At 36.9% G+C, this 15,765-nt stretch overlaps 1 protein-coding gene across 1 annotated transcript; it reads left to right on the top strand.

Annotated features, from left to right (window-relative positions):
• The first annotated feature begins 1,877 nt into the window (after window positions 1-1,877).
• LOC147567176 (uncharacterized) lies at window positions 1,878-5,552 on the top strand. The gene is made up of 3 exons (XM_086657258.1): window positions 1,878-3,188; window positions 4,282-4,380; window positions 5,337-5,552. Exons 1-3 carry the CDS (start codon window positions 1,878-1,880, stop codon window positions 5,550-5,552), a joined length of 1,626 nt encoding a protein of 541 aa, XP_086513384.1.
• Window positions 5,553-15,765: the final 10,213 nt, after the last annotated feature.

The following is a 15,765-nucleotide window of genomic DNA, read 5'->3' as shown; positions in this document are numbered from 1 at the left end:
GTAAACATAGAAGAATTGACCAAATACACTACTCCACAATTTGACTCGGGCAAAAAAATTATTTCGCTATTTAGTAGAAATGAAGGAAAAGATTAAAACCTCACTGATTTCCAGTGTCTCAAACCCAAAATTACTCGTTCTTTCGGTAGGAACAAATGGTAGAACAACAAAAATGAGGTCACACTTTGGTTCAGTAAGTTTTTTTTTTTGAATTGTTCAGCGTGTCTCGAACCCTTGACCTCTAAGATGGAAGACTATACCTCTTACCACTCCAACCAAGGGTTGTTGACACTTTGGTTTAGTAAGTTACTTTAACATATTTTAATATGTCATAAGCTTTAGGTCCATAATATAGCTAAACATGGTGTAAGATAAACAAAAAAAAAAGAAATAGGTGTTTGGTCCTTTTCTAAACTCTTATCTGACCTGATTCCATCTTCCCTCTTATAACCTTCCAAAAAGGAACCATCTTCAAACATAATGTTTACCACCTTCAAATCACCTCTTTCAAAGCCATGAATAGTAGAAACTTTTTTTGTCAATGGTATGATGTATTATAGGATTTGCACCACTGACAATGACACAATAAGCATTTATAAGCTACCAAATGCATTTCCTTATTTGCTTCTTTCACTATTTATATTTGACGATAATCTATATTATATTTTGGATCACGCATTATGAAGTTTGCCTAATGCATATGGTTTCCGGGAAGTGCATTTTTTGTAACTTTCATAAAGTTTCAATTCCACACAAACCAAGTTTGAAATTTCTTCTTAGACTCGTTTTCATTCTTCTTAGACTCGTGGTCCTTTCTGGACTATTTTGGGTGTTTAATTCGAAGGAGTCTGAGCTGGAGTGGTACTAGACACTCCAGTCTTAGTCACTTCCTTTTGGTGTGTCTGGTCTGAGAATGAGGACAGACTTTGTGTCCTACCTTTGCTTATCTTAATATAATCCTATTTACTATTATCTTCTTTCATTCTCTTTTCTCTTTAGTTCTTATTTTATTATAGCATTCTCTTTATTACTTTGTTAGCATTTAGCTCTTCTTAGTGATGTAATCTGTTTAATTACTCTTATCTTTGAGTTCCTTTTTCCTTTTGAATCTTCTCTGATCTTGTTAGTTCTTTTACTTGCTTCTTGTTCTTTTCTTTGCTTCCTTTGTGGTAGGTTGATTTCCTGTCTAGCTTCTCTTTAGCTGTAGTTCTTTTGTTCCAGGGAGGAGTGGAGGGTAGTTTACTTGTGGTTGTTTAGTCCTTGGTGATTAGTTCCAAGAGTAGAGAGTAGGATTAGATTGTGAGAGCAGGTTAGCGAGTGCTTTTCCTTAGAGTGTTAGACCTGAGTCTGGAGTGGGTTCGGTTAGGCTGTGATAGGTGAGTGGACCTTTTGAGGGTGCCTCTAGATTGCAGGTTTAGTTTAGGGGCCATCCTAGGGAGTCTTTTGAGGGTGCTTCTAGATTGCAGGTATAGTTTAGGGGCCATCCTAGGGTGTCCTTTTGGGGGTGCCTCTAGCACGGTGTTGACCTATTGAGGGTGTCTTTAGAGTGATATTTGGTTGTCCTTGGTAAGTTAGAGGGTTGGATAGAGCTTTAGTCCGAGGGTGCCTCTAGCACGGTGTTGAGTTCCCTGTAGCCGGTTCGTAGGTGCCTCTAGATCGCAGGAATAGTTTAAGGGTCATCTTAGGGTGTCGTTATAGTGGTCTGTTTAGCCTTTCAGTTTGGAAATGCTTTCTTTCTCTTCTATCTTAGCCTTATGGACCTAACTATTCTGTCTTGGAATGTGCGAGGTTGCAATAATTTTGCTAATCGTAAGCATTTACTCAGACTGATTAAAGATCACAACCCGGACATTCTTTTTCAGTCCGAAACTAAATGCATGAATGTGAACATAGACCAAATGCTGAATATTCATCATATTTACAATAAGCATATCATTGATCCGGTTAATAAAGCAGGGGGTTTAGGCCTTTTCTGGAATTCAAACTATGACATGGAAATTATACATGCAGATCATAATATGATTCATGTCCAGAGCACTCAGGCAGTCTCGGGTAGTAAAATTTATCTCACCGGTTTCTATGGGTGCCCTTATAAAAATAATAAGATGAAACCTTGGGATACTCTAGCTCACCTTGTTCCTAAGGACAATACACCTTGGCTTGTCATAGGAGATCTCAACTGCATTCTTGATCCTTCTGAGAAGTCGAGAGGTCAACCGGCTCATCTTCCCACTATTCAACATCATAAGAATATTATCAACAATCTAGGCCTTTATGATTTAGGTTTCATTGGTTATCCGTATACTTGGACTAATAGACAATTTGCTGGAAATCTGATTGAAGAACGGCTAGATAGAGCAGTGGCTAGTTATAATTGGCTCCTCAGTTACCCTCATTCTAGGATTAATCATCTTGACACGCTTGGTTCTGATCATAAACCTATTCTGCTATCTACCAATAATCATTCTAATCTTGGCCGCAAACCCTTCAAATTCATTCGCACTTGGATGTCTCACCCCAATTGTGCTAGCTTCATCAAATCCAATTGGCTTTCGATCCCTAACCCGATTCAATCCAAGCTTAACTCCCTGACCATTAAACTCTCTAAATGGAACAAAGAAGTTTTTGGTAATCTGGACAAGAACATTAAGCAGCTTACCCATAATCTTCAGAGGATTAAAAATGCAGAAGATTTCAGAAATACATACGCCCAAATCGAGAATCTTCTTCTTCAACAAGAGAGTTTATGGAAGGAAAAATCCAGAATAGCTAACATCAACTTGGGAGATAGAAACACCCAATATTTTCATGCTAAGGCTACCACTAGAATGCGTAAGAATAAGATTCTGGCCATTAAGAGGACCGATAATACTTGGGCTAATGATGAAGTTGAAATAGCGACGATTTTTTCTAACCATATTCAGCAGATTTCCACCACAGCGGAATCTACAATGTCCTCTAATATTAAGGATTGCTTCTTCCCTCAAATCTCAGATGTTCAGAATGAGTCTCTCACTGTGCTTCCTCATTATGACGAGATTAGAATGGCCACTTTCGCTCTTAAGCCAGGAGCGGCTCCTGGTCCAAATGGTTTCCCTCCGTATCTCTACCAGTCTAATTGGGAGACTGTCAAGGAAGACATACAGTTGATGACTTCATCATTCTTTCAGAATTCTACTTTGCCAGCTGTCTCTAACCACACTCATATTTGCCTTCTTCCCAAAACTAAAACCCCTCAATCGCCGGCTGACTACCGGCCTATTAGCTTGCTTAACACCACCTACAAAATCATTACCAAAATTCTAGCCAATAGACTTAAAACCCATTTTGGCTGATATAATCTCTCCTTTTCAAGGAGCCTATGTTCCAGGTAGGCAAATAACTGATAATATTATCATCAGTCAAGAACTCATTTATTCTTTCAAAAAAGTTAAGGGCGCCAAGAGCTACATTGGTCTCAAGTTGGACATGTCTAAAGCTTTTGACAGAATTGAGTGGAGTTATCTGGAAAATGTGATGAATTTGATGGGGTTCTCAAGCTCTTGGATCAATCTCATCCAGACTTGCATCTCCACTAGTTCTATGGCGGTTCTCATCAATGGACGCCCATGCAGTACTTTCAATGTGAGCAGGGGCATTAGGCAGGGCGATCCTCTCTCTCCTTTTCTTTTTGCTATTGCCATGGAAGGTCTTAGTCGTCTTTTAGAGAAAAATCACAAGGAGTCCTCTTTCATTGTCTTTCCCATTCCTCACTCGAACCTCACTATTAAACACCTCCTTTTTGCTAACGACTGTATCATTTTCGGGCAAAACTCTCTTGAGAATATTTTCAATCTTAAACAAATTCTTAAGGAATTCAGCGAGGCGTCTGGGCAGATGATTAATTATGCTAAATCGAATATCTTTTTCTCTAAAAACTCGCATCCGAAATTCGAACGGATGATTATTAGAGAACTTAAAGTTCATCAGTCGTCGTCAGGGGATAAATACCTGGGAACCAAGCTTTTTATTGATCCTAACAAAAATCAAGCCTTCAATTCCCTCATTGTTCAAATTAAAAATAAACTTGCCAAATGGCAAACTCACCTCCTCTCGCAAGCTGGCCGCTCGGTAGTCATCTCAACTATCGCAACAGCTGTTCCCCGATACCAAATGCAGTGCTTTGCCCTTCCCAAAGGCATTAGTGACAGCATTGAGTCTATTCAAAGGACTTATTGGTGGGGAAAATCCAAAACTTTCCATACTATCAACTGGAATTCGATTTGCAAACCTCGCAATCAGGGTGGTTTTGGTCTGCGTCTTCCTCAACTCGATAATCAAGCTTTTCTGCACAAGCTAAACTGGCGCATCGTCAAAAACCCGGAAGCTATATGGGTTCAAGTGCTTAAAGGGAAATACTTTCATAACTCTCACAAACCTACGCAGTCCAAGAATCATCATTCTTGGCCTTGGAAATCTATTTCCAAACACTATCATCAAATTGACAGCCTTATTTTTTGGAGTATTAATAAAGGCGAGCATATCAATATTTGGACTGACTATTGGATACCTAATCATCCGCCACCAATCACGAATGATAGAGGTTGTACGTTCGAGAAGGTATCTCAACTTATTACGAATGGTACGTGGAACTTAAATTTAATAAATATGTGTTTTAATAATGATATTTGCAGTTCTATTCTCAGCATTAATCTTAATCCCAACGAAGAGGATAAAGCCATATGGACATTGACTAAATCAGGTAATTTCTCTCTTAAATCCATGTATAATTTTTTACGTAACAATACAATTTACAATACTCATAACCAGATGGACTGGTTCTTTATATGGAATATGAACACTATTCCCCGGATTAAACTATTTCTCTGGAAATGCTGCACTAATAGCCTACCAGTAAGAGTGAAGATTGGTAATTCATTGGCAATAATTACTCCTGTGTTAATTGTAATGAAGATGAGACACTTGATCATGTTATGTTGCATTGCTCTTTCGCTAAAGCAATCTGGTTCCATTTCCATATTAGAACGGATAATATCTCTACTATTACTCAGTGGATTCAACAATGGAAACCGCTGGAGGAAGAAACAATTAATCTTTATGCTAAAATTCTATGGTTTATGTGGAAAGCCAGATGTGAAAACTGCTTTACGACGAATAAACAAAATCCTTCACAAATGATAGACAGAATTATCAATACCACGACTACTCCACTCAGAACTGAGTCTAGTATCATCAATAAATGTAAGGAAAAAACGAATACCCAAACATGGAGACCTCCATCGACACCATATATTAAGATCAATGTAGATGCTTCATTTGTCAGTTTAAATGAACAGGCGGGAATTGGCTACATCATACGAGATGCAGAGGCTAACTACATAATAAAGGTGGCAGATATTGTTCGAGGGCAACATGCGGAAGAATGTGAAAGCTTAGCAATGTTATCTAGTCTCCAAGGTGCTATGCAACTTCAAATTCCTTATGCGCACTTAGAAAGCGATAATCAAGCAATAATCTTAGCGCTCAACGACAAGGGAGTAAATCTTCACTAGCAATCACAAAGAATCATCCAACAGATCAAAGACATCAAGGACAAATTTACAGGAATTATATTCACTCATATATCTCGAAATTGTAATACTTATGCTGATGCATTAGCTAAATGGGGTCGTACCCACGGTCATAAGAAAACTTGGCATGACGTCCGCTCTTTCTTTTCTGATTTCTAGTCGGTTTGTAATAGACTCTGGTTTAATAGTAATACTTTTCATAAAAAAAAAATTGAAATTTCTTTGCAAAATATGCTTCAACGTTAAAGAAAATGTTTCAAAATCATTAATGGAGGTAAGAAACAAACCAGCAAATGATGAAACCCATTTTACAAGATACAACCTAGAAAATTCAAGATAAGGTGTTTCACATGATTGAAATTTTCTCGATTTTAAAGTATAAGGTGACTAATTTGAGGGAGATGAGAACGATGAAATGTCTATAGCACTGATATTTCTTGGGGTTCGATTGGAAAGGTTTGTGAGGAGAGAAGGTAGTTTGCTGGTTTTCTAAGGAGATGAAATAATAAAAATCTAATTTATTTGGGTTTCGGTTTGGTGATGACATATTATATAGGATAAACCCCTATTTGGGTAGACTTAGGGTGTGTCTTTGATCTTGGATAAACTTTTTTTTTTTTTGAATTGGTCAGCGTGTCTCAAACCTTTGACTTCTAAGTGGAAGATTATACCTCTTACCACTCCAACCAAGGTTTGTTGACTCTTGGGTAGACTTTCATTCCTATTTGGACACATTTTTTGGGCCTTAGAGCCAAAGTTTCTTTTTTCATATGTACTAAAGGTCTATTATTAGGTCGGGTCGCCAAGGACAACTAAAGCCCTCTTTATCCAGATTGAGGGTTTGAACCAGTATCTTATGAGTTCTTATTGATCAATTTCTTTATAACATTATAAATTATTTTGTAGTTCCATTTTCTTTTACATATTGATTTTCTTCGTTAGGTATTAACTTTTATTTCTATTGCTCTTTTCTTAGTTTATCTTGTACGATTTTATCGACTTTATTAACTTTTAGTTTTATTTTCTTCTGACTTTGATTATCGAAGTGTTTTTTTTTCGATTTAGTATCAATTATTATTTTTTCAATCATATTTAGGTCCTAGAGCAGAGATTTCTTTATCTAGATTGAGGGTTTAATACCACTATCTTATTAGTTCTAATTGATCTGTGTCTGTATAATATTACAGACTATTTTATAGTTCAATTTACCTTTAGGTTGGGTTTGATATTAGGGAAACAATTCCATGGAAATTGAAGAGTTTCCATGGAAATGTTTCCACGGAACATATGTCACGAAAATAGAAATTCTTTTGTTTGGTTGTCATTCGCTATTTCGTGGAATTGTATGATTCTGTCGTTTGGTTGACAACTTATTTCCATGGAAATAGTTATAATATTTTTTTTCGAGATAAAGAACAAAAACATTGATTAATATTTAAAAACATATATAAGTCAACAAAATCAAACCTAATTATTACTATTAATATAAATCTGAAGTCAGAATTTATGTAAAGTAAATAAACACTAATCTAGCAAAGTAAATAAAATACTACTATCCACCTAGTATACAAGTTCAATATTTTTGGTTTTAGGTATAGTATTTTTTTTTTTTGGGTTATTTCCCTAATGGCCCCCAATTTTGTGACCAGCTACCCGCCTGACCCCCTACTTTACGAGAAATACCCATATGACCCCCTTTCGTTATAACACCGTCACTCTCTCTCCTTCATCATGTTTTCTCTCTCTGCCAAGTCACGCCACGTCATCTGTTACGCCACCTCATCACCTTCTCCGGCAGAGGTCGTCGACCGGCCAAATTTCCAGCCGGCGACCTTCAAAACTAATTTTTTTCTCTCTTCCTCTCTCTCTCTAAAACTACTCCGGCGAAGGGAGACCTTTGCCGGAGTAATTTTAGAGAGAGAGAAAAAAATCTTTTTTTTTTTTAGTTTGAAGGTCGCCGGGCGGAAATTTGGCTGGCCGGCAACCTCTGCCGGAGAAGGTGATGAGGTGGCGTAACAGATGATGTGGCGTGACTTAGCAGAGAGAGAAAACATGATGGAGGAGAGAGAGTGACGGTGTTATAACGGAAGGGGGTCATATGGGTATTTCTCGTAAAGTAGGGGGCCAGGCGGGAAGCTGGTCACAAAGTTGGGGGCCATTAGGGAAATAACCTTTTTTTTTAAAACTAAGTTTTAGGTATTGTAGAAACATAAATACATCCATTTACTCTATATGAAGCTATGGAACCACCAGTACTACTATTACTACTTTCCATCTCTTACTTTCTCTAAGTTTTAGTCAATAAGCTATACTATTACAACTATTTTGGTTTTAAGTATAGCAAAAACATAAATAAATCCATGGAACAACTTTTGATTCTTCCTTTTTTGTGTAAGCAATGGCTAGTGAGATGTTGATATAATGATATTGGTAGTAAAAACAAAAAGTAGAGATGGTTTAAAAAGTAAAAAAGAAAAGAGAAAACTTACCTTGTTATGGAGATATAGATTCTTTTTTTTAGCTTTGTTTCTTCTTTAGACCAGGCAATAGTTTAGAAGATGGAGGGGAAATCAACAAGTTTATTTTTATAGGTAGAAAAAATGACGAAAATTTGTTGATAAACATTAGGGTTTTCTTTTTGGCGAAAATATAGAAATAATTATCAAGTTTCAAGTATCCAGAAATATTGAAATACTATTTCCTTACTTTCCATGGAAACTAATTCCTAGGGGGAAGCAAGGAATTAAAAGTGGGGTATTTCACGAAAATAGATTCCCGGGGAAATTGAAGCCGTGGAAATAGACTACGTATCAAACGGTGAAAATACCTATTTCCATGGAAACTCTTTTATTTCCATGGAAATAGGTTATATCAAACAAACCCTTAAATTTTGATTTTCTTAGTTAGACATCAACTATTATTTTTATTGTTATTTTCTAAGTTTATATCTTATACGATTTTCTTTGCTAGTATCAATTGTTTTTTCAATTATTTATAAGAGTTAATTCCTATATGGCCCCCTACTTTGTGACCAGCTTCCTTTATGACCCCTTTTTTTTTCGTAAATTCAAATATGGCCCCCTATTTTCAGATAAATGTCATTACTACCCTTCTTAATTCTAAATTTAAAACAATAAAAAAAATTATTTCCACCTCACCCCTCTCTCTCTCCACCTCATCTCTCCCTACACCTCACCCCTCTCTCTCTCTCTCTCCAATTCACCTCTCTCTCTCTCCAACTCTCTCTCTCCTACTCACCCCTTCTTCTCCGGCAAGGTGGCCGGCCGGAAAATTTTCCGGCCGGCCACCTTCAAATTTAAAAAAAAAAAGAAAAAAATTTCTCTCTCCTCTCTCTCTCTAAATTTTTTTTTTTAAAAAAAAATCTCACCACTCTCTCTCTCTCTAAAACTCCGGCGAAGGGGGTTTCCCTTCGCCGGAGATCTGTTCACGAACAGATCTTTTCGTGAACAGCAGGTCTGTTCACGAACAGAGCTGCTGTTCGTGAACAGAGTTGCTGTTCACGAACAGCTCTCTGTTCGTGAACAGAGACCTGTTCACGAACAGATCTCTGTTCGTGAACAGTAGATCTGTTCACGAACAGATCTGTTCGTGAACAGCAGGTCTGTTCACGAACAGATCTGTTCGTGAACAGATCTCCGGCGAAGGGAACCCCTTCGCCGGAGTTTTAGAGAGAGAGAGGGTGGTGAGATTTAAAAAAAAAAAAAAAAATTAGAGAGAGAGAGGAGAGAGAAATATATTTTTTTTTTTTTTAAATTTGAAGGTGGCCGGCCGGAAAATTTTCCGGCCGGCCACCTTGCCGGAGAAGAAAGGGGTGAGTAGGAGAGAGAGAGTTGGAGAGAGAGAGAGAGAGGGGTGAGGTGTAGGGAGAGATGAGGTGTAGGGAGAGATGAGGTGTAGGGAGAGATGAGGTGGAGAGAGAGAGGGGTGAGGTGGAAATAATTTTTTTTTATTGTTTTAAATTTAGAATTAAGAAGGGTAGTAATGACATTTATCTGAAAATAGGGGGCCATATTTGAATTTACGAAAAAAAGGGGGCCATAAAGGAAGCTGGTCACAAAGTAGGGGGCCATATAGGAATTAACTCTATTTATAATTATTGTTTAAAAGTTAATCATGTCTTAACATAAGTAAATAACTTAAAAACAAGGGTTAATTCGGTTTTGACTTCCGATTTGTGACCAACTCGCCGTTTTGGCCCCTAATTGTGTCCGGCAGTTCGTTTTGGCCCCAAAAAAAATTCCTAAATGGCCCCAAATTTTTTTCAACCTCCCAATTCTACCCCCATGACATTTCTGTAATTATTTTTTTTCTTTTTCTTTGTCCCTCATCTAACAATTACCACATCACTCTGTCCACCTCACCCTTCTTCTCCGGTGAAAGGTTGCCGGCCGGAATAAAAATTCTGGCCAGCCACCTTTACCGAAAAAAAAAACTCTTCCTTTCTCTCTCTTCTTCTTCCATTCTCTCTCTTCTTCTTGCTTTCTCTCACCTCTTCCTCCTTTCTCTCTCTCTCTCTAAGCTCCCCTTCGCCGGCAGAAATTCCGACGAAGGGGACAAGGGTTTCCAGATCGGAAACCCTTCGTGAAAACGAGGGTTTTCGGTCTGGAAACCCTCTTTTCACGAAGGACTTCCAGATCTGGAAGCCCTTCGTGAAGACGAAGGGTCTCCAGATCGGAAACCCTTGTCCCCTTCGCCGGAATTTCTGTCGGCGAAGGGGAGCTTAGAGAGAGGGAGATTGAAGGAAAAGAAGAGAGAGAAAGAAGGAAGAGGAGAGAGAAAGGAAGAAGAAGAGAGAGAATGGAAGAAGAAGAGAGAGAAATGAAGCAATGGAGAGAGAGAGGAAGAAGAAGAAGAGGAGAGAGAAAGGAAGAAATTTTTTTTTGGTAAAGGTGGCCGGCCGGATTTTTTTATTCCGTCGACAGCCTTTCGCCGGAGAAGAAGGGTGAGGTGGACAGAGTGATGTGGTAATTGTTAGATGAGGTGGACAAAGAAAAAGAAAAAAAATAATTACAGAAATGCCATGGGGGTAGAATTCGGAGGTTAAAATAATTTGGGGCCATTTTTTGGGCCAAAACGAACTGTCGGACACAATTGGGGGCCAAAACGACGAGTTGGTCACAAATCGGGGGCCAAAACGGAATTAACCCTAAAAACAAACAGATAATTAAAACAAAAATTGAAAACTTCGAAGTAGAAAGATCTCAAAGTAAAAAAGAAATAAAAATTATGGCCAAATCAAGATCCTTCACCGAGATTGTAGATTTGTGGGAAGCCTTTATTTTTTGTTTGTAATGATTTTTTTTTTTAATTGTTGGGCTTAGGGTCCAAAAGTCAACCCTTAAACACACTTTTAATCTTCTCTAATCGTAAAATGGGTCAATAAACCAAAATATTAAAAAATAGAAATCTAGTCCATTTGTATCCATCTCTAGAGAAAACACAAATCCCTAGATTTCATATTAAATTATAATACCAAAAACTAACCTTCTATATAAACAAAAACTCCTTTTCCATCAAAATCTTCAAATATCTGTTTTTCATTTTTATCTCCCACCTTCTCCCTCCAATCACGATCCTATTAACAGAAACTATTATCTTCTTTATTCTTCAAAACGGAAACCATTACTTTTCTCTCTCTAAAACTGAAAACTACTCAATCTGGATTTGAAGAAGCTCGAAATCTCCTTCCAATCTATTACACAGCTGAAATCTCCATCGGTTATTTCGATTTCCATCATAAAAAATTCAGTCATTGATCTGATTCAGGAAGAGGTTGTTTTGATTTGGTTTCTAAATCTGAAAGGATGAGAGAGAAAATCTGATTTGAAAAATATCAGTTATTCTTATTTAATACCATAAATCACGCTTGAAACATGCCGTTTCAAAATCGGTCCGACCCTAATTAAAAAAGTTACGGGAAATCTGAACGGGACATCAACGGTATTTTTTATATATAGTAAAGGTTATTATGTCCCAAATGTAAAAGGACTAAAACCTCATTTTCTTGGGAAGATTGGACCCTAAATCCTTTTTGAACAATATTTTGGGCCTTATACCTATGGACCCGTTTTTTTGCCGTTTTTCATTCGCCCTTAGGATTGTACCTCCCTTCCCTTTTTCTAATTAATTCAAATTATTCAAAAAAAGAAGAAAAAAAAGAAGAGGGAATTAAGTCTTTTAAACAGCTTATAACATATATAATCTTTAAAATAGAAAATAAAAAAATTGATGCCTATTTAAAGAAATGTTAGAAGATTAAATAATCTCTAATTTTATAAGTTAAAGTTCTTTGGTTTGAGATCTAAATTTAAGTTTATTAAATTGGAAAGAATTAAACATTACTAATTTTGTCTAGAAATCGGTGAGAAAATTGATGCAGACTCTAGTATAACGGTTAATTTGAATCTAGAGGTAAGGCCCGAACCATCAAGGAACGACCCTCTTCAAAGAGCGACCCTCTTCAAGGGTCATACCAATACTAGTACTGAAGTTTAAAACTGAAGTTCAAAACTAAAGTTTAATATAAAATCATAAAGTTAGTTAAAAATGAAAAAAAGAAATAAATATAAATGTACATACCCTCTAAAAAATAATGTCTTCGAAATATTTTGACCCATAACCTGCAACACCACACGAATTACTTCCGGGACGTTCATTATTGTCAAACTAATACTCAAATTGAAAGTAAAAGGTTATAAGTCTTATGAACATTTAATAAAATAGTTTTCATAATGGAAAAGAATAAATAAATAAATAAATTAATTAACAAGTTGATACCTAAAAGAATAAAAGGTAATCATAAGTTACTACAATATTTATGAGTAAAATAATCTTTAATTTTATAAAGAAAAAATAAAGTTCATTAATCTTTAGTTTTAAGATCTAAAACTTACGTAATTAAATTGAAAAAAAGAAAGGTCATTTACTAATTGTAATATTTATTTTATAAAAAATAAAAAGTTATATACTTTTGTATCAAAAAAAGAATTAGACATGTAGTTTGAGATTTAAACTTTATGAAGTTTTATTAATAATTTTTAATTTTTCCTGATTTTGATTTCCTAAGTTTTTTTTTCTATTTTTGATTTGTTTTTCAATTATTTATTTATAATTATTAGTTAAAAATTAAAATTTAATCAAGTGTTAACAAAATATAAATAACTTAAAACAAACTAATACTTTAAATAAAAATAAGAAACAAATTTCAAAGGAAAGAGTACTTAAAGTAAAAAAAGAATGGAAAAAGGTAACTAAGTCTTTTAAAAAATAAATAAAATAATCCCTAAAATGAAAAGCAGTAACTAATAAATAAATAATCAGAGGATAAGAAAATAATACTTTTTTAATCGAGGCGAGGTAGTATGTTTTCCTTAAGACAGCTGGCGCCCTGTATAATACCACACAGTTACCAGCGTTTGTTTCCCAGGAAACACCGATTAACTTTTCGATTCAATGGTACTCCGAATTAGAAAGCAGTCGAACTTGAAAGTATACTAACCCTCTGACTTAATGCAAATGGATCAGACTTCTTTCTTATGAAATTCTCTGAAAACTCTATCAAATATTCTTCTTAAACTCTCTAAAATGGCCTTTTAACAATGCTTGATACTCTAAAAAACTATTTTTTTAATTTGGAGTGCATTTGGGTATATAAATAGGATTCTAATAGATGCATTATTTGGGACACTTCTGGTGGATTCAGAGACACTTTTGGTGGATTCAGGGACACATTTGTTGAGAAATCAAAGTGACATATTACTTAATTCACATTGATCATGGTCAGATGCGATTTGAGTCGTTAGATCACGCTCATAAGCGCAGAGATAACACCCACCAGTAGATCGACTCGATTATGCTCGAAATGCACCCAAAATCTGAAGGAGATCGATTGTTAGTCGCGTATTGACCAAAAACTACACCAGGACCCTCAACGGTAAAATGTCCATTGAGACGTCAAATCCAACTTGACACACGTGTTCTTATTCGGGCGGGCATAACCCAAAAGTCTTTCGATGGGCTCTTTTCGACTAAACCCTTAAAGCTCATGTTGAAGTCCAAACACGTGAAAAAAGTTTACGTGTACAAAACCCCCACGTGTTTGAATATCTACACGTCTAGAGCTAAACACGTCTAAATCTCCACGCACCACGTGAAATATAACATTTAATGAAGAGATCTTCTACGTATCAAATGCACCAAAAAAGACAGAGATCTCAGACTTGGTCAACACACCTCCTAACAGAAATATTCCCCTCATTAATGATACAGTAATGTGGCAACATCTCACCTGTTGACGAGATCGTGTACACACACTGAGAGTAGTTAACAGATAGTACGCACAACTGTTGTGCATGTACAACCAATGTGCACGTCACCCTATCCCAGGTATTGTAGGGATTTATACCCTTATACTAGTGTTTATAGCGGATAACGACATCTAATGTCTAACACTAGTATCCCCAAGATCATCATGCAAAACTAGTAATTAAACTAATGGAGATAGTAGATTACCTTAATCGCTTTCCCTCGAACTAGTTGAATTGATTAAAGAAGACCAAGAGCTTCAAACGTAGCTCCTCTACTTGGGACACCGAATAGTGTATTTAATCTCCCTCCTTGAAAGCTCGCTAGCACTCCAATGGTGGTTTGATAATAAGAAGACCTTCTTCTTGCTTGACTAGAAGATAGCTTGGGAATTAGCTCACTTTCTCCTCTCTACTTGATGTGGTAGAGTAAGAAAGCTTAGAGAGAAATTCCACACCTTATTCTCTGCCCTAAGAGTGTTTATATAGAACCCTAATAAGAATCCACCTCCTTTTAAGTTTCCTAAAACACCCTTTAGAATAAGATTTAGGGAAATAGTCGAAAATAGCAACTATTGGTATTTTCTCAATTCCCTAAGGAGATGACGTCCAAACCCAGCCAAAATTGGCATATTTAATTTTCATAACATAAGAAAACGTCCCTCCAAAAATCAGCCCAATCCGAGCCCTAAAAGTGCCCGAATCGGCCTAGGCCCAAAACCCTTATTTCGGGCCTTTTTGCTATCTTTTGCCCAAATTCTATTTAGGCCTGTGAGATATGTTTATGGGACATTCCCAATGTTATATCACACTCCCACTAGTCATATCATCCGATTAAATACCCATTCTTATGTGTAACCCGATGTAGGATCCGATCGAAGTTGGCCGCGAATTACTTCGTAATTCGACGATCGTAGTTGGTTTCTAGCTAAACGCTACGACCCCTAAATCAATCGGACTTGATGATCTTCTTCATCAATTGTCCTAGCCGACATATTGCTCGCATTGCCATCTTGGTCGAAGGACATCTCCTTCAACTCCTTCAGGTATCACACCATGCATTCACTTTGTAATGTTCAACCCTTACTCCTCCCAAAGGATCACTCTTTAAGGCTATATAAAGAAGGAACACCTCCATTTCTCAGATCATCGAATGCAGAGCAAAGCAATACTACTCCTTCTTCTCTACTCAATCTCTGTTCTTCGATTGTTCTCGAGACATTTGCATACGAGTTATCTGATCACTAAATAACTTCTCCATACTTTAGATAATCCTCTGGTTTCAGTCCAGTGACAATGAAAGCTCACGCTTCTGATCATCTTCATCCCGTAGATTCAAGCTCTGGTCGTTATACGAGCCTTGCCATTCTCCGATTACACGTCAACACTAACACCCTCGACATTCCATTTATTATTCATTATTATAGTTTTATGACTTGACCGTCGGAGGCCCCTTGGCAGGCACCATCCCGGTGACCCCCAAGACTTCACGGGTTTGTTTGTGTCTGTTTATTGTAGATATATTCTTGACGTTGCTAATGCCTCAACAATCAAGATCTCAACGTTTGGAATTCCTGAAGGCATTCACGCTTCCGACCGGTAGACTTCCGTCCGTCTACAAGTCGTTAGATGAAGCATTGGGGTTATCCCACTCCCTACCAGGCGCCGACGTAGCGAGAGGCTTCAGATCTCTTAAATCCGACACTTCTAGTGGCGTCTGTTGGGTTATGGAGTCTCCTAGTGTTGGTAGCGGAATCTCAGACATCTAATGTCTAACACTAGTATCTGATGAGTCATGAAAATGTCTCATCTGAATATCTTAATTTGGACTAGTTAGTCTATTTCGAGTTGTTACTCTGATGTTTTGCTTT

The sequence above is a fragment of the Eschscholzia californica genome, unplaced genomic scaffold (assembly GCF_041429995.1).
Source record: "Eschscholzia californica isolate CP2 unplaced genomic scaffold, dmEscCali1.0.p SCAF_1, whole genome shotgun sequence".
Taxonomy (NCBI): Eukaryota; Viridiplantae; Streptophyta; class Magnoliopsida; order Ranunculales; family Papaveraceae; genus Eschscholzia; species Eschscholzia californica.
The sequence above is the reverse complement of the archived record's forward strand: the minus strand, read 5'-3'. Positions and strand labels throughout refer to the sequence as shown.

Coding starts and splice junctions, on each gene's coding strand:
- LOC147567176 (XM_086657258.1), top strand. CDS start 1,878: ATGAATGTGAACATAGACCAAATGCTGAATATTCATCATATTTACAAT. Junction 3,189..4,281: donor AGAATTCTACTTTGCCAGCT/GTCTCTAACCAC, acceptor CCTCGCAATCAG/GGTGGTTTTGGTCTGCGTCT. Junction 4,381..5,336: donor CGGAAGCTATATGGGTTCAA/GTGCTTAAAGGG, acceptor TTAAATGAACAG/GCGGGAATTGGCTACATCAT.